We start from the raw sequence: 24,583 nt of genomic DNA on the forward strand, positions 1-24,583 counted from the left end.
TGATGCAAGGCCCAGTCTCAACATGATCCCCCCGACTACAACCCCCGGGGTCTACAGGAAGGCTGCAAAATCCAAGGACAAGCAGCTGCAACATGAAATCCAAAACTTGGAAGACGGCTCCAAAAAAGCTGCATCTACGCGCTTCCAGGACCCTCGTCATCGTGACATGCATGCATCTATTTTCATAAAAAGCAGCTAGACCAACTCTGAACAGAAACATCTCTGGCTGCTCCTCCAAGGAACAGTGCATTCCCACAACATTTTTTTTTTTTTTAAGCATTTTGCAAGTAAAACAACAACACAATCTTTCCCAGCTTTTCTCCTTGGGACGCAAGGCAGCAAAAGTGCATATTCCGAGATCCAAACCACCACTCTCACTGCACAATGCTTTTAAAAAATAAATCACTGCCCCCAGCTTAGCAACCCCCCAGCCCTCTGCATGCAAACACACAAAGCCATTAAACCCACGTTTTTCAATGCAAACTAAAAAGCCAAGCCTTCCCTCTCCTGCTCTGGGCGATGTGCTGGTACAAACCACACTCGCCTTCCTCCGTGCAAAAGTTACAAATATTACCCGGAGGGGAGGGGGGGTGGGAAACCGGTGGAAAATGATCTCAGTACTGGCACCAAAACAATACTTTCCCATGGAAACATAGGTATATATTTAATTCCTAGCAACTCCACTGCAGTTTCATCTTGCATCCTTTCTTTCTTTCTTTTTTTTTTGCATGGACTTTTGTTAAAAAGTTTTAGCTTTTGCTTCTGCACAAGGAGAAGCCACCCGAAGCCGAGATGCATTTGTGCCTATTCTGCAAATAATTCCCTCCCCTCCCCCTTGCATGCATATGCTCTTCGACACCCTTTATCTGCCCTGACTGTGCAAAAGGCAAAAAAGAAAGAGCTCGGTAATCCCAGCAGAAGAATGCAAATAACGTCAATGCACAGCTGAACTGCAAGCCCTGCCTTACAGGAACTGTGTGCGAGTGTGTCTGCAGGAGACAGAGAGACAGAGACAGAGAGAGAGAGGAGAGGAGAAAAAAAAAGGCACATATACTAAACAGGAAATGCAACTGAGAGCAATTGAAAGCCTCAAACTTCACCATGCAATTGCATCCCGAAAATTGCATGCGTGCACCAGAGGCTGCATGCACGCCTGCTTGCATATTTTGCAAAGCGACCGAAGTAGGAGCCTTACCTCTCGCCTGAGACATGGTTTGGGTTTTTGGTTTTTGTTTGGTTTTTTTTTTTTGGTTGGTTTTTTTTTTTTTTTGGTTGGTTGGTTGGTTTTTTTTCTTTCTTTTTTTTTTTTTTTTTTGCTCCCCCTCCCTTGGCTTGGCTGGGGGAGGGGCAGCACAAAAGACTTTGCCTTGCCTCTCTTCTGGAGCTAGTTTTTTTTTGCTTTTTTTTTTTTTTTTTGCAGCCAAGATGCAAACTGCAGGCGCTCAGTCTTCGTGCAGGCGGAGGTGCAGCCGGGGCTGCAGCGGGGAGGCCCAGGCAATTGCACACCTTGCGGGACAGCTTGCAAAGTGGGCTCAGTCTCTTTCTTTTTTTTTTTTTTTTTTTTTTTTTTTTTTTCCTTCCCTTCCCCAATGGCACAGGCTGTGCTGCACCTACATGATGGGCCAGGGCTGGCAGCTCGCAGCTCCAAACTTGGCTCGGAGTAGCCCAGTGCGCAGACGTGCTTCCTCCCGCCGCGCGGTGCCCGCTGGGTAGTGTAGTGCAGCGCGGTGCCGGGTAGTGCCGTGCGCCGCGGGGCTCGGCGGCGGCTGCCTGCGCCCCAGCCTGCTTGCCCCCGGGTGCCCCCAGTCCCCTGATCCCCTTCGTGTCCTCTGCTTCCCTTCTTCCCCCGGTCTTCTTGCCTACTTATCCCCATGTCCTTTTGTCCCCTGTCCTCTTTTCCCCTTCCTGCCCCATGTCCTTTTGCCCCCTGTCCCCTTGTCCTCTTCTTTTCCCCTTCTTGCCCCATGTCCTTTTGCCCCCTGTCCCCTTCCTGCCCCCTGTCCTCTTGTCTTCTTCTTTTCCCTTTCTTGCCCCATGTCCTTTTGCCCCCTGTCCTCTTGTCCTCTTCCTGCCCCCTGTCCTCTTGTCCTCTTCCTGCCCCGTCCTCTTCTTTTCCCCTTCTTGCCCCATGTCCTCTTCTTGCCCCCTGTCCTTTTGTCCTCTTCTTTTCCCCTTCTTGCCCCATGTCCTTTTGCCCCCTGTCCTCTTGTCTTCTTCTTTTCCCTTTCTTGCCCCCTGTCCTTTTGTCCTCTTCTTTTCCCCTTCTTGCCCCATGTCCTTTTGCCCCCTGTCCCCTTCCTGCCCCCTGTCCTCTTGTCTTCTTCTTTTCCCTTTCTTGCCCCATGTCCTTTTGCCCCCTGTCCTCTTGTCTTCTTCCTGCCCCCTGTCCTCTTGTCCTCTTCCTGCCCTGTCCTCTTCTTTTCCCCTTCTTGCCCCATGTCCTCTTCTTGCCCCCTGTCCTTTTGTCCTCTTCTTTTCCCCTTCTTGCCCCATGTCCTTTTGCCCCCTGTCCCCTTCCTGCCCCCTGTCCTCTTGTCTTCTTCTTTTCCCTTTCTTGCCCCCTGTCCTTTTGTCCTCTTCTTTTCCCCTTCTTGCCCCATGTCCTTTTGCCCCCTGTCCCCTTCCTGCCCCCTGTCCTCTTGTCTTCTTCTTTTCCCTTTCTTGCCCCATGTCCTTTTGCCCCCTGTCCTCTTGTCTTCTTCCTGCCCCCTGTCCTCTTGTCTTCTTCCTGCCCCCTGTCCTCTTCTTTTCCCCTTCTTGCCCCATGTCCTCTTCTTGCCCCCTGTCCTTTTGTCCTCTTCTTTTCCCCTTCTTGCCCCATGTCCTTTTGCCCCCTGTCTTCTTCCTGCCCCTTGTCCTCTTGCCCCCCAGTCATCTCATCCCCAGGTTTGCAGGGCTCTGGTGCCCCCCACGCACACTCCTTCCCCTCGGTTTGCACAAGGAGGTTGCAAGGCTGGGATGGAGGCGCTGAGGGCTGGCTCAGTGGGTGCAGGAGAAAGCACCTGGCCCTGCACGGTTGGGTGTGCGAGGTTCAACCTTCCTTGCTCTGGAGACGTGGAGGGAAGAGCAGGCTGGGGATCTGCTGAGCAATCTGCCCCATATAAAAAGAAATGACAACAAGTAAAGGGGGACGCGGGCAATGAAGAGAAATGAAATGAAAGCTGGCCTTTTCATGCAGAAGGGGCACCTGCAGCAGCCAGACCCTTTCCTTTCCTGTTCGGGAGCGCACCCACCTGTTATGTCATGATTAAGGCATACAAAAAATAAGTGTGCCTGTTTTCTTTATTCCCTGACTTCTTCCCTGCCCCATTTCCATGCACAATATGTGCTGCCCTGCTTGGAGAACCTTATCTTGGAAAGGGGCTGCCTCACTGAAAAACTGTGCCTTTCTTTCCTTTAATTAATATTTTTGTGGAGGTGTTTGAAGTCTCATTGGCAGCTTATTTACTGGTTACAATCTGTAGAGAGACTGAGTCTGGCTTCCTGTTTATCCTTATACGGTGCCGTTTGGCAACTAGTAAAGATGTTCTCTGCTTATTTTCCTAATCAAAATGATCGTGCATATTTTGCACTTTCCAACAATGTAACAGTAGCTCTGTAGGACTGTTATTTGTGAAGATTAGCATGTAATGCCAGGGAGGCATTAGGTAACAAAAGTACTTGTTTATTATTATTATTACTATATGACATAAAATTTCTGGCTGGACAAAATAAGGCAGAATCGGGTGCATGTTTTCTGCCTGCATCTCATCTTATTTTGAGCGACGGAGCGGAGACCAGAGCCTGCGTTCACTTGCCTGGTTAGTTTGACATCCAGTGGACCACTGGTGTCTAAGTTGAAGCATATAGCTTGCCTGATCTGGGGATGGAGGATAAAACAAATGTGGTATCAACAGCAGGGTTTCTGTCCCAGCACCTGGCAGTCCACACAAGTTAAGGTGGATTTCATAGCAGCTAACTTGTTAACTCTAGCAGATAACTTGATCAACTCCTTTCAGGCTAACCTGGCTGGGGGACGGTGATGCTGGTGCTGCTGCTAAACAGTGAGCTGCAAGTTTTAAAGCACCACTTAATTCAGAGGTGAGGATAACACCTGAGTTTATACCTTCATCTCGTGTTCTCCTCAAGACAAGCCCTTAGTTAAAGCATTGCGAGAGGAAAAGGACCCCAAATGAACAGGTAGGAAAACGTCCATTTTTGCTTATTGTCACTTATTGGATTATTTTGCTTTTGTTCTTGTTTGGGGAGCATCTCTGGCTGGGTTCAATGTTTTTGGAAGGCTGCTTCTTCTGTTGAATAAGATCACACACGCTTCAGCAGCTGCTGTGGAGCTGTTCCAGTCGATCAGGTGAGCCTACAGTTAGGACAGTGCTCTGAAACTTGCACTGAATGCAGGTATGTCTCAGCCCTTCCCATTTGATTAACATGCATCAAGCTGTCCTTTTAGTGAGTTGAGTAAACTGTTAATGTACTGTTATATACTATATATATCTCAATATCAAAAAAAATATTCTGCCAGTTTAGCTGGGGGGAGAATCATAGCCTTATCCAGCATAGTCTTGTTGCCAGTTCCTCATGGAAGCACAATTTATGTGGCCAAAAGGAGCCTTTTTCTAGCAGAGTTCATGTTCTGGGAAATGACGCTTCTCGAGAGAAAATATTGCAATGGAAAAATGCCTGTGGTTGCCTTACATGGCATTTTTGCTAGGGTGCTGTGGTGGTATAACTATACAGGCAAAGTTGCTCTGGTATGGACTACCCGTCCCCCCACAATGCCTCAAGTAACCTTTCTTTAGCAGATATCAGCCTTGGGGAAGCATATCTTATTTGATGTTCTTCAAGTTAGAAACTTGATCGTTCAGGTTGTGCCTTGCCTTGTCCACCCCAATGATCCATTGCATAAATGTCTTTACAGAGTCCCACAGATGGATGTACATCTTCCCTGGTGTAACGTGGTACGATGGATTTGGTCCACAATTAACAGGTCTCTGCGTGTGAGCCGTGTGTGATCTAGGAGACAGTATGGGTACACTGCCAAATAAATGAGATGGGCTCAGATCTGTTCTCATTTTCCTTTAAGTTTGCAAGTTTGTTTGAAGCAGGAACAAGTCTTTTGCTCTGCTTTGAATGGCATCTTTGCTTACTGGGGTCTTGGTCAATTGATTAGAGTGTCTAGGCTTTCCAATATAGAAATCATTAATGCTCAATCTGAAGTCTTATTTTTTTGTTGTTCTAGGAAGATCAAGGTTTATCCAGAGTCTGAAATGGAAGAAGCAGCTTAAGATGCACCAGACGAGTAACAGAAAATCCTGTCCCAAATGGAGGAGTTGCACCCAAGGCCCATGAAGGGGAGTAGCTAAAATGCTATGTAGTCAAGCCAACCAGTGATGGGTGCATGGTAATACAAGGAAGGATGGGGGTGGTATTTTGGGGTCAGGAACACCAAATCTGAGCACATTACAGTTAAAGTAGCCTTTATGTGAAGCATTAAAAAAAATTAAATAAAAAGCCCCATATTCAAACGTTTGCAGGTAATGGATTTGTAAATTATTTTATAAATTTTCTGCTTTTCTCTGTTGTAGAAGAATTTAAATAAATAGTTCATGTCATGAAGATTTGGGGGCCAAGTGCATATTCTCGACTTGCAGTGAAAACTGTGGTGGAACTTCTGTGTACTCCAGCAAAATAGTGATACCTTGAGGTCTAAGACTTCTGTGGAAGTAGTTCATAAAGAACATATATCTGTAATTATGAGCAGTGCTACTAGTTGTCACTCGAATCTGGTTTTCTCCAATGCATTGGAAAATATATATTATAGCAAACTTCTGTACCACAACCTCAGACTTTCTCAAATGTGCCTCCAGTGATTTAGATCATATTATACAGTAGGCACTTGGCAAAAGTTTTTTATGCCATTTTTAGTTATAAAGGCAAAAATAAAAAGGATACAGTAACCCTCAATTAGGTGTATACTTTTATAACTTCATAATGTTCAGAGTGTTTGGGGGGGAAAAATGGCTGAAAATATGCCATTATATTGCCAGATTTCAGTGTAGAGCATGTCTTTATTAACCAAGCAATACCTCCTTGAAATGAGGGGTTTATTATGGAAAGGCTGACAGACCCTTAATTACCACATCATGAACGGCAGTTACAATAGCCCATAAGCTAAATAGTGGTATGCACAGTCCTTAAGATAAATAGTGGCATGCACAGTCCTTTAGCCTTGCTTGGCAGAGTTGGGCAGCCTTAGCTGGTTTGAAGGTCTATGATGTGTTGGTATTTTTCTCCTCGTCTGTTCCAGTCTGCTTTTAAACTTCTGTTAAATGTTAGTGATCACATTTTGGGGCTGGGGCTGTAGTTTTTGGTTTGCCCATTTTCGCTTTTGGAGTCCCTTTTGGAGTCTCATTTGTCTATCATGCCAGATTGAGAGGGCTAAGGTGGGCATGTCTACGTGGCATTGGACAGAGCTAGAGCACAGCACTGAAAATACCTTCCTGCCCATTCACCCCTGCTCCATACCTGTCAGTAAAGTTTATGGCTTATGCCCAGGGCCTCAGACTTGGAGGTCTAAGGTTGAGCCAAGTTCCACTCTAATGGCAGCAATACGATCTCTTTTTTGGAACGCAGCATGCAATGCAGCGCAAGCAAATGGGCAATTTTCGGAGCAGCACTGTCTGACCTAGTGCAGACGTACCCTTATTGATCTAATATATCTTTTCTACGTAAAGTGGAGTTGTCTCTTCATTACAGGATTATGAATGCATTCTGCTTGTGCACAAGAGGTGGTGCATTGCATATGTTGATGGAAAGATGCCAACAGAATATAGAAACAATCTTATTCTGTTGAAATGTATATGTTTCATGCCTTGATAGTTTTTCAAGGTGGTCCAATTAAGGTAAATGCTCCTGGCATCTTTTCCATTAATACTTGTCTTCACCACCATCCATCACCCTAATTCTTCTTCAGCTGGTTATCTAAGAGCTTCTGCCCATCTGGACCCCGAAGCATGAAGATAGCAAGCAACTTCCCAACATCTCCAAGGGAAATGTAGAGCTCTTGCTATCCAGTCCTCTGCTGAAACTTCAGGTAAGCATGCATCATTGTTGCCTACGCTGGTTGTGGGAAATGTAGAGCTCTTTCCATCCAGTCCTGTACCAAAACTGCAGGTAAGCATATGTCATTGGCACAACCAATGTAGGGAACATGGAGGTATTTTTGTTTAAATGTAGCATATAGTTAAGTCTTGTGATCAAGATTATTGTTTGTAAAGCACATGAAAAAAAAGTCACGTTAATGCTGGAGATGAACGATGGAAACTGAAAATTAAAATGGGTTGTAGGGGAGCATGGAAGGAAAGAAGGCCCAAGAAAATGAGAGAAACGTTGAGTTTGTGGTTAACACATAGGACTGAGTCAGGAGATCTGCTTTCAACTTCTGGTTTTGCTATAGATTTTGTGGGTAAATACTGCAGAGAAACACCATGAATGTTTCTATTCTAGCCCCGTGTGTTTTGACAGTTTTGTTTTTTGCCTTCAGATTGCTTTCCGCAGTTACTCTAATAAACGTGCTTGCTGGAAGGAGTGTTTTGCTGAAATTGCAAAATTTTCAGCAATATTGCCTTAAAACAGATCATCAGATTTTATAAACTGGAGTGTGTATTTTGGCAACTTGATTTGTTTTGGTTCTTTAGATCAACCTGATCACGCAATTGCAGACCATATGACCTGTTTGTCCAGTCAAAGACACAGCAGGAATCTTCGGTCTTGAAGATTTGCTAACAATTGCTTGTGAAATAATATGCAGGCCAAGGATGATTGATTGTTTCCAGAAATCTGAGTTCTGTATAAAAATGGAAACAAGCACCGTTTTGTTGAATTATTCCCCTTTTTTCATGTGTTTTTTTGCATAAGCCACTTCACCTGTGTTAGTTTCGGTATCTAAATGGGGAGGATAGTATTTCCCTAGTTTACCCCTTGAAGTGATGGTCAGACTTTATTTTTTTTTTAACTAATCATTATAAAATGTTTTGATGTTCTTGGACATTTTTAGCATTTAATGCCCAAAGTTGTAAGTGTGGCTTTTTTATTATGATGCAGAGAAGGGAAGCAGGCTTGGTATCTGGAACACGGGTATGAGTGAGAGATGCGTGATCAGGTATAAAGGGAATGTCTTGTAGTGTAAAGAGCAGCCTTAACTGCTAGCACTGTAAAAAGACTATTTAAAGCCAGTGTGGATTTTGGATGACAGCTATATGCAGGGAGAACAAGGGTCATGATGCCTAGGATGTGGATTCTTCCAAAAACAATAGACATTGGAAATGAAGAAGTCAAGCTGAGTGAAGGTACTCTGTTTGCTAACTTCCATGGAGCAGGAAGATGGGACAAGGGCCAACAGTACCTTTAAAGAAGTGGCCAAGGGTTATTTCTGTTTTTTTTTAATTTCCATTTTGCATTGTTACTGACACATAGCACTTCCCGCCATCATCACACTTTTTCCTAGAAATTAAAACTACGTAAGAAGGGGAGAGGTACAAACATAACATATTCTAGCATATAAAACCACTGTGTTTGAGTTTCAAGTTGGACCTTAAAGACTGCAAACAAAAGAGGGGTGTTTTTTTTTCCTTACAAGTGATTCTTTTACAAACACAGCAGTTATCAAAGTGTGAAAGATTCCTCAGTAAGGGGCACACATAGCAAGGCCATTTAACTGCTCCCTACAGTCTCTGCTTTTTATTTCATTCCTTTTAAAGTCTCTTACTGCTGTGAAGGAATCATGTCAACATTACCCGATCCAGTGACCTCTGCCAAAGTCTGCAGAGAGCCTGAAACAATAGCTTTGAGGTGTGCACTGCTCCTTCACTTTGTGCTATTAACGATGCTATGTTGAACTGTCAGCATCATTAGCAGTTTCCACGCCGATTGAAAGGAAACGGTAAAAGCGTCATTCTGATAGGCTATGCCAATGGTGGCCAACAATTTTTTGGCAAGCTTGTCATAAATTAAGTCCAAAGTAGGAGATGGGAGTGGCACTGTTGCCAGTATGCTTGCTGTACAGTAGAGGTGACAGATCTTGACCAAACCTGAACTTTGGGAGCTTATCAGAGGAAAAAGCCACCTGTTATTTTACTAAGTGGTGCAGAAAGGGTGTGGCAACCCTGGGTTTGGCATCATCTACTCCCACCATTTCTGTGAAGCTAATCCATCAAGCCAGGACCCCAACCCTATCCCCTCCTTGAGTGTTGCCCCAAATCCTGTCATTGGTACCCCTTTAACTTAGTGCCTTAGGCTCCTGTGCCAGCTGCACCAATTAGCTATGCCACTTGTGGCCTACGTGCTGAGGATTGGCCACTGTTGGGCTATGCCGTCCACCTAATAATTGCTTCCTAGGGACAGGTCTTTCTATTCCTTCTTTTTTTTTTTAACATTTTTGTCATGAGGAGGTAGCTAAATTCAGCTTTGTTTTCCTTAAGGTGGGCACTCTACTTACTACTTTCACAGGCCACTTCCAGACTAGAAATATCAGTATAAGCATAGCGACATGTTAGACCTGTAAAGAACTCCTCGTGGGAGTTGCTCTTCTCCCAGTAGAGTGAATTTGAGCCCCCACACTGAGCAAAATGAATTCTCCTGGTAAAAATACAGGTCGTCTGGATCTACATAAAAGATTTCTGCTGCTACGGCTGTGATGGCCTGGGTTGTACTGAGTCACAGCCCTCTCATCACCCATCTAGCGAAAGAGCAGTATGACATGAGCAGCCACTTCTCTCTCTCGCTCCCCTTCCCTTAAGACTATTGAATAGGTAAGATACTTGAGGCATGGATTTTTGTGGATGAAATCCTTTTATTGAACCACCTGCATAGCTGGGATAGATTCAGACAAGATTTTGAATACAAAGCATTCTTCTGCAGGTCACTGGTGATGCTTAGCTAAGGTGCTCTTGACGTGTTTTATAGATGTACCGCACTTTTACCTCCTTACCTTCTTTTTGTCTGCCTCTATTGTACAACTAGAGCATTTGCGAAATAAATAATGCCCCTGACCCAGCTCTGCTGATGGAAGTGTGTAGTAAACACACACAAAAATAGCAGTGCTTGTGCAGTGGGGGGCAAAGGTTGGACAAAGAGGTGTTCGCTGCGGTAGAAGACGAGGAAACTGTTGAATATTTGTTAAAAACAAATGGACCATCTGGAGGAAAGGATGCCACAAGAGCGTCTGCTCTGGCTTTCCATCAAGCTCTGTCCTCAGCAATAAGTGGGTGAGCAAGCGACAGAGCAGGATGCTTGCCTTACAATAGAGGAGGTGACAGACAATGAACAATCCCGAGCATTGGTGGCTTATAGGAGGGGGAAAAAAACCCCATCTGCTCTTTTGCTGTTCTGAGCAGGGCAGAAAGGATATCGCACGTTCCTTTGTTCTCCACTGAAGGTAATGGTGGACTACAGGCCCTCTTGCACTTCGCAAGCCAAAAAAAGTGAAGTTCATAAGAGCTTAGCAGCCAGATCTTAAAATTCATTTTAGTTTCCACTCTCTGTCTGTCTTGCTCCTATGCATTTCCTCTAGCAGCCATTAGAATTTAATACACATTTCCCCTTAGTGTCTTCTGGTAGTTTGATCGTATGAGAAAATGTTTAGATAGCTTCAATTTTCTTTGCTTTTTCCCCCTGCCCTAACAAACTACACTAACCCTGTGAATCTGGGACTGGAGAGCTGCTAAAAAATCTCTTTGTGGCTTTTAAGCAGATGGCCAAGGAATTCTTACAGAGGATAAAATGACCTATAAAATCTGAAAGTAGATGCAGCTTGTAAAAGTGACAGAAGCCCAGTAAAGGAAGCCCATTCACAACTTGAGTAACCTAGGTAATGGTACAATTTAGGGCTGGAAAAAATTGGCTGATAAGAATAAAGAGCTGAGTGCTTGGTAAGGAGAGGGGTTAAAGGAGACAATCATCTCATCTCAAACAAGTGGACTAAGGGCTGTGCCGCTAGCATGAATACATCCATTTTATCTTAATTTGCCAAGAGACACAGAGCACAAGGTCACCTCGGGATGTAAGAGGCCCAAAGGATTTATTGGAAAGTTTGGAAAATGCTGCTCAGGCAAATAAACCAAAGGAGTTCATGAAATTAGAAATCTTGAATTTATTCTTAAGTGGTGTGTTTTAGAGGGTAAGTTATCCTTTTTGTAAGTGATGGAAAGAGCCAGTGTGATGGATACTTCAGTCTTTTTAACTGAAAATCTAGTCTGCTTAAAATGCAGCAACAACAAAAAACGTGTAGGTATGGGAGGTGCACCCAAGTCACCGTTCCTATGAATGCGAGGCTTTCATCCCAATCTCACATCTTTCTTGCGTGCTGTGCAGGCGTCACGCTCGCGGCACAGCACAGTGCTGTCGTGTGGGAGATTCCAAAGTTCAAAGCTAGCACGTGCTCACTTTTTTTTCCTTCTCCAACTGTTTACATGGATTTCTCTGTGTTTATGGTGCAGCTGTTATAATACCTCTCTGTCTCTCTCATTTTCAGTTTACATATCTCTTGGTATTGCTTCTATAGAACTATGAGTTCTCTGCTTTTATTTGATTAAGTAGTTTGGGATTTAAGTCTTTCATTCTTGCTCAACTTGTCCCTCGGTCTTTTTCCAGCCGTGAGCAGCGCACATTTGGCTGGACTTGTGCTCTCTGTCCTTGGCTCTTGCAGCCACAGCCTTTTCAGGGGCTTGATCTGGGTTTTCGTGACCTGCAAAGATCTGTTGGCCTCTTCCAGATTCTTTTGGAGTGACGGATAATTTCAGAGCTCTTAGAAAGGTATAGGCTTGAGGGTATTTGGCAGAGGTGAGCTGCAGCCCTAATATGTTGCTTTCCATTTAGCAAGCAGGGTGTTTCACTGATTATTTTCAGTCTGGCACAGCTGACAGGAGTTGTGTCAAAACTGGACTAAACAAATGTTCTTAAACTAGCAGTTACCTTTTGTGGCGTATAGGGCTTTAAATTCGTCACTGAAACTAGGGTCATCTCGGCAGACCTTGTTAGCCTAAATGCCTTTGTGGATTAAGATCTGCAGTACTTTCTGACATCACGTGAGTATCTGATGCTGTGGGGTTAACATCATCCTTGGAAAGGAAATAAAGACTGATTTGGGCTGAAAGCTGAGCCTTGAAATTAATCCTGTCTTTAATTTAAACTCCTCCAAATGTAAGGATGCTCAGTGACACAAATAATAATTACTCTTTGGGTACAAACATTGCCACCTTCCCCCTGGCATTATGAAACCCGAGCTGATTGTTGGGATTCTTGCAAAACAGACCCAGGTGAGAGTTTATAAATTATTCCCTTCAGGGTCCTTTTAAGATAAGAGCGCGTTTTGTTTTCATTAAGACAACATCAATTGAGCAGCATATCATTTAAGTGTGTTTGTCTCCTGCTACAGAGATGAAGGCAAATCAGAGAGATGTTTCTCTCTAATGCAGGAAAGACAGCAATCCTGTGACACCGTTCTGTAGCAATAATTTGCTTGCTATTAATGACAAGATGGATTTGCAGCCTCTTTACTGATGGATGTTGGTACCATAGTGTCACCAGCCTCTGCTATCATTCCTGAGAAGCAGCTTTCTGATTGGCTTATGCTTATTTCCAGCTGTCAAGCTGGTTTAGCAGTGTGTTTGATTTGTTCTTGGTCATGGGTGGGGTTGGGGGCTTTTTTTCCCCAACTGTATCATTGCCCTTACACTATTTTTACCCCTCACCTTCCAGTTGTGCCTCTCCGGTCTCTCTTTCACCAATGGGAGCCTCTCTTTCCAGATTGCCCCTATGCATGAAATAAACTCCAAGGACTAATTTTTGGAAAGCATTCCCATTCTAACCCCTTTCTCTCTCTCAGTGATCCCTGCAAGATGAGATCTAGTTAGAAATAAATTAAGAGAAATATTTTAAATGTATTGCTTCTGCTGGATTTCCCAGGATACGTGGTCTAGAGTGTCTGTCTTCTAGACGCTCTGAACAGTTACAGTGAAGCCATAAGCAATATACTTTTGGCATTGTCCTAAACCATAATTGTTGCGAGTGACAAGTGTTTGCAGGGTTCAAGGTTGCAGTGAGCCCTGCATAGAGAGACTTCTAGTCTCTGCTCATTGCAAAGCCAGTCTGAGCTCTTCAGGGGAGGGATGGTCTTTATCACTGGGTTTCTATGACGCCAAACACATCTTGAGTGTTAAGTGGTTTATTAAATCTTTATTATGTTTATGTTGCTGCCAGAGTAATACGATCTGGAAGCAATTACTGGAGTCTTTTTTTGTTTTGTTTTTTTCTTTTTCATTCTTTCTTTATGAATGTAATCTAAAAGTTTGCCAAGCGCCGGGATAATACTGCATACTCTTGTGTTATATAGTGCAAATGTGAATGAATGACTTCAGTGGGACTTGCTTGACTTTAAACACATGTTCCTCTTGAAGTGCCTAGCTGAAGAGATGTAGTTAAGTATGTGCATGTAGTATTTTGCTAGTTTAGGGCCTTCCCCTCAGTTTTCTCACTTGTAAAATGGATCTGTCCCTTCTGGGTCAAGTTTGGGGTCTAGCAGTCCTGACTCTTCCACTGCTTCCATATTGTAGAATGACTTAACCCTGGATAAAGTAAGTATATAGCTACCACTGCTGCAGATGGGATTCTTCATTCGGTAGTAATTTGCCTAGGTCAAATCCACCTTAACAAAATGCAACACATTTGTTAGAGGACCAGGCCGAAAATCTGGGATGCTCTGGGATTCTCATATAAGTAGTGTTAAATAAAAGCTAATGTCATGCCTATTTCCCCTTAGTGTCTTTTGGTAGTTTAGAAGTTACTTTTATTTGTTTGACAGTAGGAGCTGGCTTTTTTTGTTTGTTTGTTTAAAACAGAAGTGTTTTTTAATGTGTGTCAATACTGAAGTCAGACGTTCCTAAAAGGAAAAAAAGGGAATTCTTAGTCTTTACAGCAGGATATGTTGGGAGAGGAAGAAGACTCCAGCTACTCTTATCTGGAACACACAGCTTCTGCTTGTCGTAGTTGAACTTTAGAAGAAACCATGTGCACATAAAAGATTACAGGACAGCTCAGCCCTTTCTCTTCTGTAAATTTGCCAAGTCTCATTGAGGACTCTTCTGCTTACTGTTTTAACTTGTGGGCGGGGGACGCAAAAAAATCCTGCCCCTTGATAGTCTTGTGTGAAAATGGAGATGGATGCGAATTTTGCATGAGAGAGAGAATCCTGCCCTCAGGACCACAGAGAAGTTCAGACTCAATAGGATCTGTGCTACGTGGCAAAAGGAGCAGGTTTCCTATTGAAGAGGGCATAAGTTGCATGAAAAGGGTTACCTTTCTGCAACTACTTCTGCTTCCATGTCAAGATCCACCTTGCTTTATATTCAGGTTTGTAAATCAAGCCTCTGACATCTAGTTGAGCAAATAATTTAGTACTGGCTGTTTTGCCAGCCCTGTTGTTCATAATGATGTACTGGACCCCATAGTGACTTGCACCTGAACAAAACCCAACAACAACAAAAAAGCCAGCATATTACTGTGATTTTATTCACCCTGGTATGTGTTCTGTGGAAATGCCAGGGGCATGGTAAATACTGTCCCTAAATACAACTAGGGCACAATGGGATGCTTGGTTTTTAATACTTTTGTTTGCCATGCCACAGTTCCTAATAATGATCCTCCATTGAAATAAAAGCAAATGGACTTGACTGTAATGTTTTACTGGTGCAGCAATAAGTTTAAAAAGGGAAGGAAAAAAGAAAGTGTGTTAGCATAGGGGAGAAGAACCTGGCATCAGGTCCTACCCAACACTGTTAAGAGCACAGTGATAAATTAAAATTTTAGTAGCATGATTTCTTAGGCATGGCATTACTATGCATAACTTTAGAGCACATAACCACCAATTATAATACCAAAGCATCCTTTTGTTTAGCAAAAATTGCAAAGAGGAGCACCTCCTTGCACTATGCGATAGAAACACTGATTGCATATTCCTCCAGCAGAATGACTCGTGTGGCAAAGGACCGTAGTAGCCAAAGATGGAGAAAGACCATTACATCACAGCTGCCCGACCCATTTAGGTTGGGGAAGGAATGTAGCTTTTTTGGCATGACAATGGAATTGGTTATCAAATTGGCTTGCACAAAGCATTTCATCAGTCCTGGAAAATGCAAGTGGCCTCCACTTTCGATGTTCTCCAGACAACGAATGGAAGATGCAAAGTCTCATGTCTTTATTGTATTGCTCCCATACAATTGTGGTTTCTAGTGAGTTGCTATTTATTTATTTATTTCCACATCAGGCAAGTTATCAATTAATTTATGCTTCTAGAAAAGTCTGTCTTTATGGAGTATACTAAAGGTTCACTGCCTTTCTTCAGCCCTGCATTTCTAGGAATGAAATCCCAACTGCTTTGGGGTAAGTAAGTATGGCTCCAATATTTTGTACTGCAAAACAACATTGATTTCTCTCTAACAGCATTGAAAAAAGTTGTAGGTTTGTTTGGGAGTATTATTATTATCGTTGCTGCAGTTTTACAGAATATCTAGTCTCAAAATTTGACTTTGGATCTTTAAATGTCTTCCTGTATCATTGTACAATAAAGTTCCCTCTGTGATAAACTGTCTAAACAGGCTATGTCCAATACAGAGAAAAACACTACTTTTAGTAAGTTACACCAATGAGAGTAACAAGGGGGAAAACAGCATAGTCCAAATGTTTCCTTTTGATACAGGCTGCAAAAAGGCTAAACACAAAATGGCTCTGATCTACGAAATGTCCTTTTGTGCAGAAAAATTGAAAGGTACAATATTTAGGTCCCAAAAAAGACAGCTAGGTTCATAGGTATTTAAAGCATAGAAAATTAGATTATTACTCATAAAATTGGGCCTAGGATGTCATTGACATTTTTCAGTTCTAGAAAACCAAAGCTATAGGTTATCACACTTCAAAACTATAAAGCCATGCCTAAGGTGAACTTGCTAAGTTCTGAAAATTAGAGTAGCAGGCAAATTTAGCTTTATAGGTCTCTCTTTGGAACATTATGAGGATTACCTAATGCCTTCATATACCTGTGTCTTCATATTTAAAAGGGAGGGGAAACTATTAAAGGAGGGACCATCAAATGATTTATTTTGACATCCTGTAAAAAAATTTTAAAAAACCCCAAACAGACAACAGAATTTCATCCAGTTGCTTTTGTGTTGAGCCTTTATTATATGCTATTAGCCTTTTATAACACATCTCTCCAAGTTGTCTAGCTGAATGCCCATTGCTATTGGATCTATCTTCCTAACTTGTAGTAGTCTGAAAAGCTAGAGCAATGCAATGGTTCTTGTTTTACAGAGAGGGACAACCTACATATGCAGAAGAAGCTTGAACCAATAATCTCCTGCCTGATAACTGTTCCATCCTTCTTTGTATAAGTAAAAAGAGATCCAAGCTTTAACTAGACATAGGCAAAGGGAGTAGCACTCTGGATGGGATTATAATAGGTTTGAAATATACAGGGATGGAGTTTTGGATTCATCTCAAAGTCATTTGTGACGGAGCTTTGACTCGGAGCAGTTATGACGATGATTTGATAAAAGGCAATGGAAATATCACAACAGTTAGTTATGTATATATAACACAGATAATCATTGCTTATACCAGATGAGACAGGTTTTTTAGCCAGTTGAAGATGGAGAGAAAAAAGCATTGTTATGTGGATGCTGCTAAGCAAGAGACTTCAGCATTCACAAGAAATCCAGGAGGATTGTGCTGGCTCCATGCCACTGCTTCAGTAAGAGAAGTTGGTAGTTGGGCTATGGCCAGCTTCTCCATCAGCTTCCTAAGGAATGGGAGGTTTGACACCAAGTCAAACTTATGCACCTTTGGGAATTGCCTTCATTTTTGTAACTAATGGACCAACTGCAACCAATGAACAGGTCTATCCTGATTCTTAAGCCCCAGTGAGAGGTTACCACCCTGCTGAAATTTAGGTTCATACCATGGTTCTACTGTCCCCTGGTTGGTAATTAGATGCAACCATTTTTTGTGTTTCCTTGAGGTCTATTAAGTCCCCTCCCCACCGTTTGCCTCTGAAAACAATGCCTGTTTTACTGTTTTTGACCTTTTTCTTCTGTAAGTGTTTTCTGTTTTGTTACTTAGTAATCCCAACTAGTGTTTCAACTGTGTGATTTATGTTCTGTGTATATTGCCTAATGACTTACAGTCAGGGGAATTAGCAGGGTAAATGCTCACCAATGGAAGTAAAATATTTGCAATATGGCTCACTGCAATTTTAAGACTTTTATTTAGAAAAAAAAATGCCACAATTGTGCCACTAACCATCCTGAAAAGGGAAATTCAATTACTTTACATTTCCTCTTTTTAAAACCCTTCATATTAATTTTGGCTAAAACCATAACCGTTTCCATACATTCCTCTTGCTGAGTTGCCTATTTGATAATGCAAGGGTCGAATACAACTTTCAGCAATTCCTTATGTGTTCAGTGAACATTACATACATTATGCAACAAGCAAATGAAAGAAATGTCCATCCACAGCTTGTCAGGGGAAGGAACACTTCCATATGTGCTATTGAGTATCCAGTGTTGCTGGTACACTACAGAAAAAACTTGACAGCCTGAAAATTTAGTGCAGCTTGAAGTACTTTCTTCACTCACATGAGTAAATCAACATGTAATGAATTGAGTTCAGTGAACTGTGTTAGCAAATGAGTGTCAATTTGCTTGTGATCTCAAGCCTTCTGCTTATATCGCCTACAAACAGTCAACTGCTTTATATCTGCTAATGTAAATACATGCCAAAAAAAGCCAACTGTGAGTTCAAATGGTCACGTTTTTTAATGCTGAATCTGATGTTCAACGACTTGAGTTACAATACTGGAAACTGAGGGCTGAAGTGAAGAATTGTTCGCCCAAGCTCATGATGATGCTGTATTGCGGACCAAGGGAACTACTCTTAGCCACCATTGACACTGCCCAATTCTGCATTAGGGAGCTCTCCAGGGTGTTAAATTGTTCCTTGTTCCTGAGTTCTGTTGATTAGTAGGCCTCCAGTACTTGGGTGCTGTGTGCACACAATCCCTACCCCCCCCCACCCAAAAAAAAAAACACCGCAAAAAGAACAACCATTGTCCTACTTTCCTGTGAAAAGATTATTCACAGCCCAAAAGACTTCTCAGGTGACATAGATGCAAGCTCCTCATGTATTGATTGATAAACAGCCTGCCTGTACTTCCGAAGAGCTTTACAATTGCTCATTTAAAGGATTTTCAAGCCAGCAAGTGTGAAAGATCCAATAAAAACACATGCCCTTTCTGACTGGTCAGCGTCTCACTCGGAAAAGGAATTTTTGCACTTCTCTCTTAAAACCTACGGTATGACCAAAACTGAAGGCACTTCCGAGATGCATAAGTTTGACTTGGTGTCAAACCTCCCATTCCTTGGGAAGCTGATGGAGAAGCTGGCCATAGCCCAACTACCAACTTCTCTTACTGAAGCGGTGGCATGGAGCCAGCACAATCTTCCTGGAGTTCTTGTGAATGCTGAAGTCTCTTGCATAGCAGCATCCATGTAATAACACTTGTGTTTGCTCCATATTCAATTAGCTAACAGACTCTGTCTCATCTGGTATAAGCACTGATTATAAGTGCTGTAGTTGCTTTTGACTCATGGAAACCAGTATACCTGGACACGAAGCATTCTGTCCTTAGGAAACTTCAGGTAGTAAAGAATGCATCTCAAGACTCCTCAGCAATGTGGGGTGGATATTGAGAGCATGTCAAACTTGTCTTGCAGCCCTACACTGATTTTCCACTTGTTATTGAGTCACACTGAAGGTGTTGGCCCTTATCTTCAAAGTGCTTAGTGGCCTAGGCCCTGTGTATTGAAGAGGTCACTGAAGTCTGAGTCCAGAATGTACCCCTGTGGCTGATAACTTCCATTCTCCTGCATAATGGGCCATTTTGTCATAAATATGAATCATCATCTTTGCAGGAGATGGAGCCTATTTCAGAGTCAGTTCAAGAGTGTGAAAGAATCTCCTGCAGAAAATAACTGAGACAAACCTGGCCACATTCCACTGTAAATGCAAGATGTTTCATGGAGCCACCTGCCTTCTCAAATGTCAGCTGGATGGCAGGGGCTGCATCTAACAAAAACAAAACCCTACCATAACTAAATGCTGGACTGAACACACAAATCTTTACCTGTAACAAAAAGATGAGGGGTGTGTGGGGGGGGCACAATGTATAGCAGGCATGTTTGCTAATGCATTCGTGGAAGGCGCTCTGATACGGTGATGAGGAGGGTGATATAATAACATGCATAGAACAGAATGAAACTGGGAACAGTCAATGCTCTGAGTTTATGTATTACTTTCAAGCAGCACGTATTTTAAAAGTAGAGTATTTGTACCGCACTGTTTTGAGTGATAGCGGAAAAAATCGTAAAGATATTCATGTGATTTCAGATTATAAATGTGGAGCTAATTGCTGTCTGCTCTGCACTTTGTTGTCAATTTGCTAAGTATTAAGATTAATAAAGTTACTTAAATTACTCCTTTGGTTTTACTGTTAAAGACCAGGCTGTCGGCTTAAAAGGAGTTGCAGTAGAAGTGGAAAACCTTATTTCTGAAATATCTGAAAATTGGTCTGGACAGAGCACAACCTTCCCTCCCCCCAAAAAACAAAAAAACAAACAAACCAAATCATATACACAAAACTTAAGGTTTTCCAGCCTTTCCCATGATAAGACTACTTTCAGTTGCTTATAACTTTGGCAGCTGTCTCCTGATCAGACTGAAATTTTCTGTGTTCGATGTCATTAGGCTGTATTAGTTTTGGCCAGAACTGTTCAGCCTTTAGAAGAGTGAGAGTAAAAGGAAAATATGTGATTTGTCGCATTAAAAAAACCTTTTACATTTTGTTGAGTGTCTTCATATCAGTTATATGGAATTATCCTTCACAGGCTGCTGAGCTTAGCATGGGTAACTAAAGTTGCTTCTTCCATCTCTCATTTCTATGCTAGTCTGTATGGTAAAAATATTTAGTAAATGAAGTAAGTAAAACTGTGCTTTACTTTCCCGATTGGTTTTCACTACCAAGCACAGAGAGATGCAGCCTGACTACTTGCACTTTGGAGCAAGGAGTGCCCAAACCTAGCTGTAACAGGTTTCCTTGTTCCCTTGAATGAATTGTATATTGTAACTTCTCCACTTGGCTTTCAGTACTTGTAACTGGAGTTGTTATTTATAGTGCCACCAGTTGTAGAGGTGTTGTGAAGATGAATTACTTTAATGGCTTTAAAGTGCTTTGAAGATGAGAAGACTGCACACCAGAAGTGCTAATTATTTGACAAATGTTTTTGTTTTTGTTAGCTCACCTGTTGTGCAGATGTACTGCCGCACGCACTGTATGTACAGCGTCTTACATCATGCCATGTTTTCAGCACATTGCAACGCCCAGTCTGGGTGTTATCCTGGCTGCTCTGCCAATTGAGATGAGAACATGTGTTATGTCATATTGCCTCACCCTGTGACTCTGTTTTCCATGTTTTCTTGTCTCAAGGGCAGCAGGGATTTTTTTTTTCCTCCTTTATTTTGATCCCCTTTAAATGTCGCCACCTTTAATGAGAGATGCTATCAAGTGCTTCTTGGACACCATTCCTTTTTTGAGGTGCTGTTAATTTGGTGTTTGGATGGGATGATAATGAAGGTAGCAACCTTTTGAACTATTTTTCCCTTGGGGGAACAAAGCCTGAGATTAAGTAAAGGGTGTCAACCTCTATATAAATATCCTTCTTGCACGTCTTCCAAATGTCTCCCACGAGACAAAAATTGACAGCAGACCTAAAGTGGCCAGGGGCTTCCAGCTCTCAACTAGCCCCACATCTTGTTACCTCTTAGGTAGATAAACTGTTTACATGTTATCTTACTGTTATTGCTTGGCATTATTGCCAATGGCATATTTTGTATTACACTGAAGTCACAAAAGCCTACCTATTTTTTTTTAAAAGACATTAGAACAGCTTGTGAAGAATTGTTGCATGGTGGCCTGCAGTAGCAGGGGGTTGGACTTGATGACCCAGGCACATGTGACTTATTCAGCGATTTTATAATGATGGGGAAGTGTTATTGACTTGGAAGCTGTTCATTACAGTACTGTACTTCTAATCACGTCTTCTCTTTGAGGACATCTAGTGGAGGAAGATCTCACTAGCAGACACTGCGGTATTTGGGATCTGTTTTTGGTATCGGATTCTGCAAGCTGCAATATGCCCTTTTGCACTCATTGTAGTTGGAAGATGAAATCCTGGCCTTACTTTAATCCTATTGCAAAGCATTGACTGCAGCAGAGCAGGATTTTACCATGTTTGTTATAGGTGCTCGAAACGTAACAGGACTGAGCCCATCACTTGCAAAAATCACACACGGGCAACTGAAGATTATACCTCTCTAATTACAGTTGCTGTATTGCCAGCTGCAGCTCAAATCTCCCAAGTTGGACTCCACAGAAACATGAGATTAGCTTCAAAATGGGCATGTTTAAAAACTAAAAGAATCATTCATCCTTTTGGTTTTTGAGCCTTGAGGCTAGTGGCATATAGGTCTTTGTTTGAAAGCCGAGCTGTTGGTGTCAGAGCACGACTTCATCGTCTCACGTCTCCCCAAAGTCAACTGCTATCAGTTTCCCCGAACAACAATGGTAGAATCACAGACACAAAAAGCTGTTCCTCTTGCTTTAGGATGTACTTATGATATGCACACAGCACCCATAGGCTGTGCACAAAAAAAAATGGTGGGGGGAGGGATCTTTTTCAGCCATTGCATCTGCTTCTGGCCTTTCAGCTAAGATTTTCAGTGTTGCCAGCTAGGAAGTGCTTCTAAGAAAAGCTGTGTGGGGAGGGCAGGTCAGTGTAGAGTTTACTATGTAATATCTCTCAGCTCACGCCCCGTAGTTGTGCTCTCGCAATCACATTTCTGCAGTATCATGGACGTGACAGCTGCACTAGAAGGCAAGGAAAGGGTAAGCAGTTTTTTTGCCTTTGCTATCCCACTTAACTTAGAGATCTTGCTAATGGCATTTTATCCTCTTCCTCGGTTAATCATTTTCCCCAGGAAGAAAATTGCAAGCTAGCATTACAAAATAAATGCCTCAATTTGGGCTAACAGCAATGCTAACTAGCTTGTTTCTATGAAATGCATCTTAACTTTAAACAGAGACCCATTAATAGCATAATAACGTAAATTCATGACAGACCTGAATAATGAAACAGAGGAGTATGGTAAAAAGGTGGGATGACTGCTGAAAAAATAAATGCAGTCACTAAATTATTTTTGTTGAGGGTGGGAGTTATTACTCTCCACCCTTTTGATGACTTTATTGCGGGGGTGATAGAGCAGTGCATTTGGGAACTCCTTGCTACCAGGTGTTGTGGAAGTGGACAGTTTAGCTAGATTAAAAACGGGATTAGATGCATTCTTGGAGGAAAGCTCAGCAGTAGCTATTGAGCACAGGAGTCGGGGCTGCAGCGTTTGAATTATAGACCTTAAATGCTGGAGGTTGCAAGTGGGAGAGGAACAGTGATGGAGGGAGCCAGGTCATACCCAGTTCACTCTCTCTTCCAGCATCGGCTCTCAGCCGCTGCGTGACGCAGGAAATTCGGCAAGACGGATCTATGGTCTGACCCAGTAAATGGCGATTCTTACGTTCTCAGCCCTCTGCATAGAGCTGGGACAGCAGCAGACAGCAGCAATGTCCAGGATGCCAGCCTGCATCTATGTAGAGGACTAAGACCTCAACAATTGCCATTTGCTGGGTCCATTTTCCCTGTCTACTAAAGCCGAGGCAAACTCTCTCTGCTGCTACCGCACCTCCCTACGGCGCTCCAGCCCCAGGAGCCGGCTGTAGACAAGGCACAATTAAAAATCATGACCTCAGAATTAAAAGAGATGAACTTGGGGATCAGCAACTTGATTTTGATGTGTTGCTCAGTCCCGCTACGTTTTGTGGGGCCAAACACACCCAGTGCGAGCGCTTGTGGGATCCCCACGGAAAGGGGTAGAGCTGCTGTTGGCTTCGACTTCCCGAAGCCAAGACAGGTACGTGGGCCTTCATCCCAGACACGTGTACGCTTCGCGGCTGTCCAGTTCGGATCAGGCAAGGCAGGGAGCGTCTGAACCCCATGCCCTCCGAGCTTGGGACTTGCACGTGGCGTCGCCAACTTGGTTTAAATTTATTTCGGGAGGTTTCTGGAAGGCCAGCTCGCCCGCGACACGGCACGTGAACGTGCCCGTGCGCTTGCATATATCGGTTACAGGTTACGGTGCGTAAACTTTGCATAAGGAAAGCAAACGCACGTGACTATTACATTTTCAAAGCCCACTGGCCTGCTGTATTACAGCAGATTCAGCGTTTAATATTTACTTTCATTCACACCCTATCATTTATCTTCTGGGCGCCTCTCGGCCGTCTCCTGAAGATTTATCTCTAATTGGAGACTCTGGGGGCAACCCAACGTGCATGTCCGACGCCTGGGGCATATCCGATGGCTCTGGGAGGGAGGGAGGCCATCGTAGAGACTTGACGATTTGAGGTTAAATTTTGGAAGCTGGGTCTTGGGTAGGGCGGCCATCACAGAGGACGGTCTGGTTTTCTGCCGCTCTGTCTTTTAAAGAGACGAAACCAGACGCCTCGATGCCCTCCGTTTTTCTCTTGAAGAGGAAAATAGAGGACATGAAGAGAAAAACAGAGGACATGAAGGCGTCCGGTTTTGTATTGCTAGAGGACCAAGGACAACCGGACTGTCTCTGACGACGGCCACCCTAATGTCTGCCCGGGACCTTCCCACACCAAATTTCACATCCAGACGTCACTCTCGTTCCTTAACGCTGAAAACGAAACGAAAGGGTGACTCTCAAGTGGCTCTGGAGGAGAAAACAGAGGACATGAAGGTGTCTGGTTTCATATCAATAGAGGACTGAGACTCTCAAGGAGAAAACAGAGGACATGAAGGCGTCCGGTTTCGTATCACTAGAGGACCAGGGACAACCGGACTGTCTCTGACGACGGCCACCCTAATGTCTGCCCGGGACCTTCCCACACCAAATTTCGCATCGAAACGTCACTCTCGTTCCTTAACGCTGAAAACGAAACGAAAGGGTGACTCCCAAGGAGAAAACAGAGGACGTCAATGTGTCTAGTTTCACATCAACAGAGGACGGAGGACAACTGGACTGTCCTCTCGGATCCTGAACGCGGGAGGTTGGGGGCACGGCGCCTCGCCTCGCCTGCCCGCAGGCGGTCGGTGTTGGTGGCGTGATGGCGGGGAGCGGGGGGGCTCCCACAGGTGTCCGTGGCGGTGTCAAATGAAACCCCTGTTCCTCAGGAAGGGGATGGATGGAGAAGCTGGCCCAACTGCCCACGTCTCTCACAGGGCTGTGAGGAGTGGGGGGGAGGGGGGGTGCGGCCTAGCGCCGCGCGGCCCTTGCGTGAGGCGGGGGCGGGGCCTTGCTGAGGGAAGGCCCCGCCCCGAGGGCGGTGCGGTGCGGTGTGGTGTGG

General features: G+C 43.5%; 1 protein-coding gene and 1 long non-coding RNA gene across 3 annotated transcripts in view; one reads left to right on the plus strand and one right to left on the minus strand.

Annotated features, from left to right (window-relative positions):
- Positions 1-1,285, minus strand: part of MAP2K6 (mitogen-activated protein kinase kinase 6) — a 73,853-nt gene extending 72,568 nt beyond the window's left edge. Inside the window, exon 1 of one of the 2 annotated variants that reach the window (XM_014601811.3) lies at positions 1,196-1,285. In XM_014601811.3, coding sequence (XP_014457297.1) covers positions 1,196-1,211 — 16 coding nt within the window. In that variant the 5' untranslated portion in view covers positions 1,212-1,285. Of the gene's footprint in view, positions 1-468 lie in introns of both variants that reach the window. The other variant, XM_019494340.2, reaches the window with a different exon arrangement.
- LOC109284831 (uncharacterized) lies at positions 1,095-14,723 on the plus strand. Its single transcript, XR_009463782.1, has 2 exons — positions 1,095-1,182; positions 4,249-14,723. It is a non-coding gene; the product is annotated as an uncharacterized LOC109284831 (long non-coding RNA).
- The last annotated feature ends 9,860 nt before the right edge of the window (positions 14,724-24,583 follow it).

Source organism: Alligator mississippiensis, chromosome 8 (assembly GCF_030867095.1).
Source record: "Alligator mississippiensis isolate rAllMis1 chromosome 8, rAllMis1, whole genome shotgun sequence".
Lineage (NCBI taxonomy): Eukaryota > Metazoa > Chordata > Crocodylia > Alligatoridae > Alligator > Alligator mississippiensis.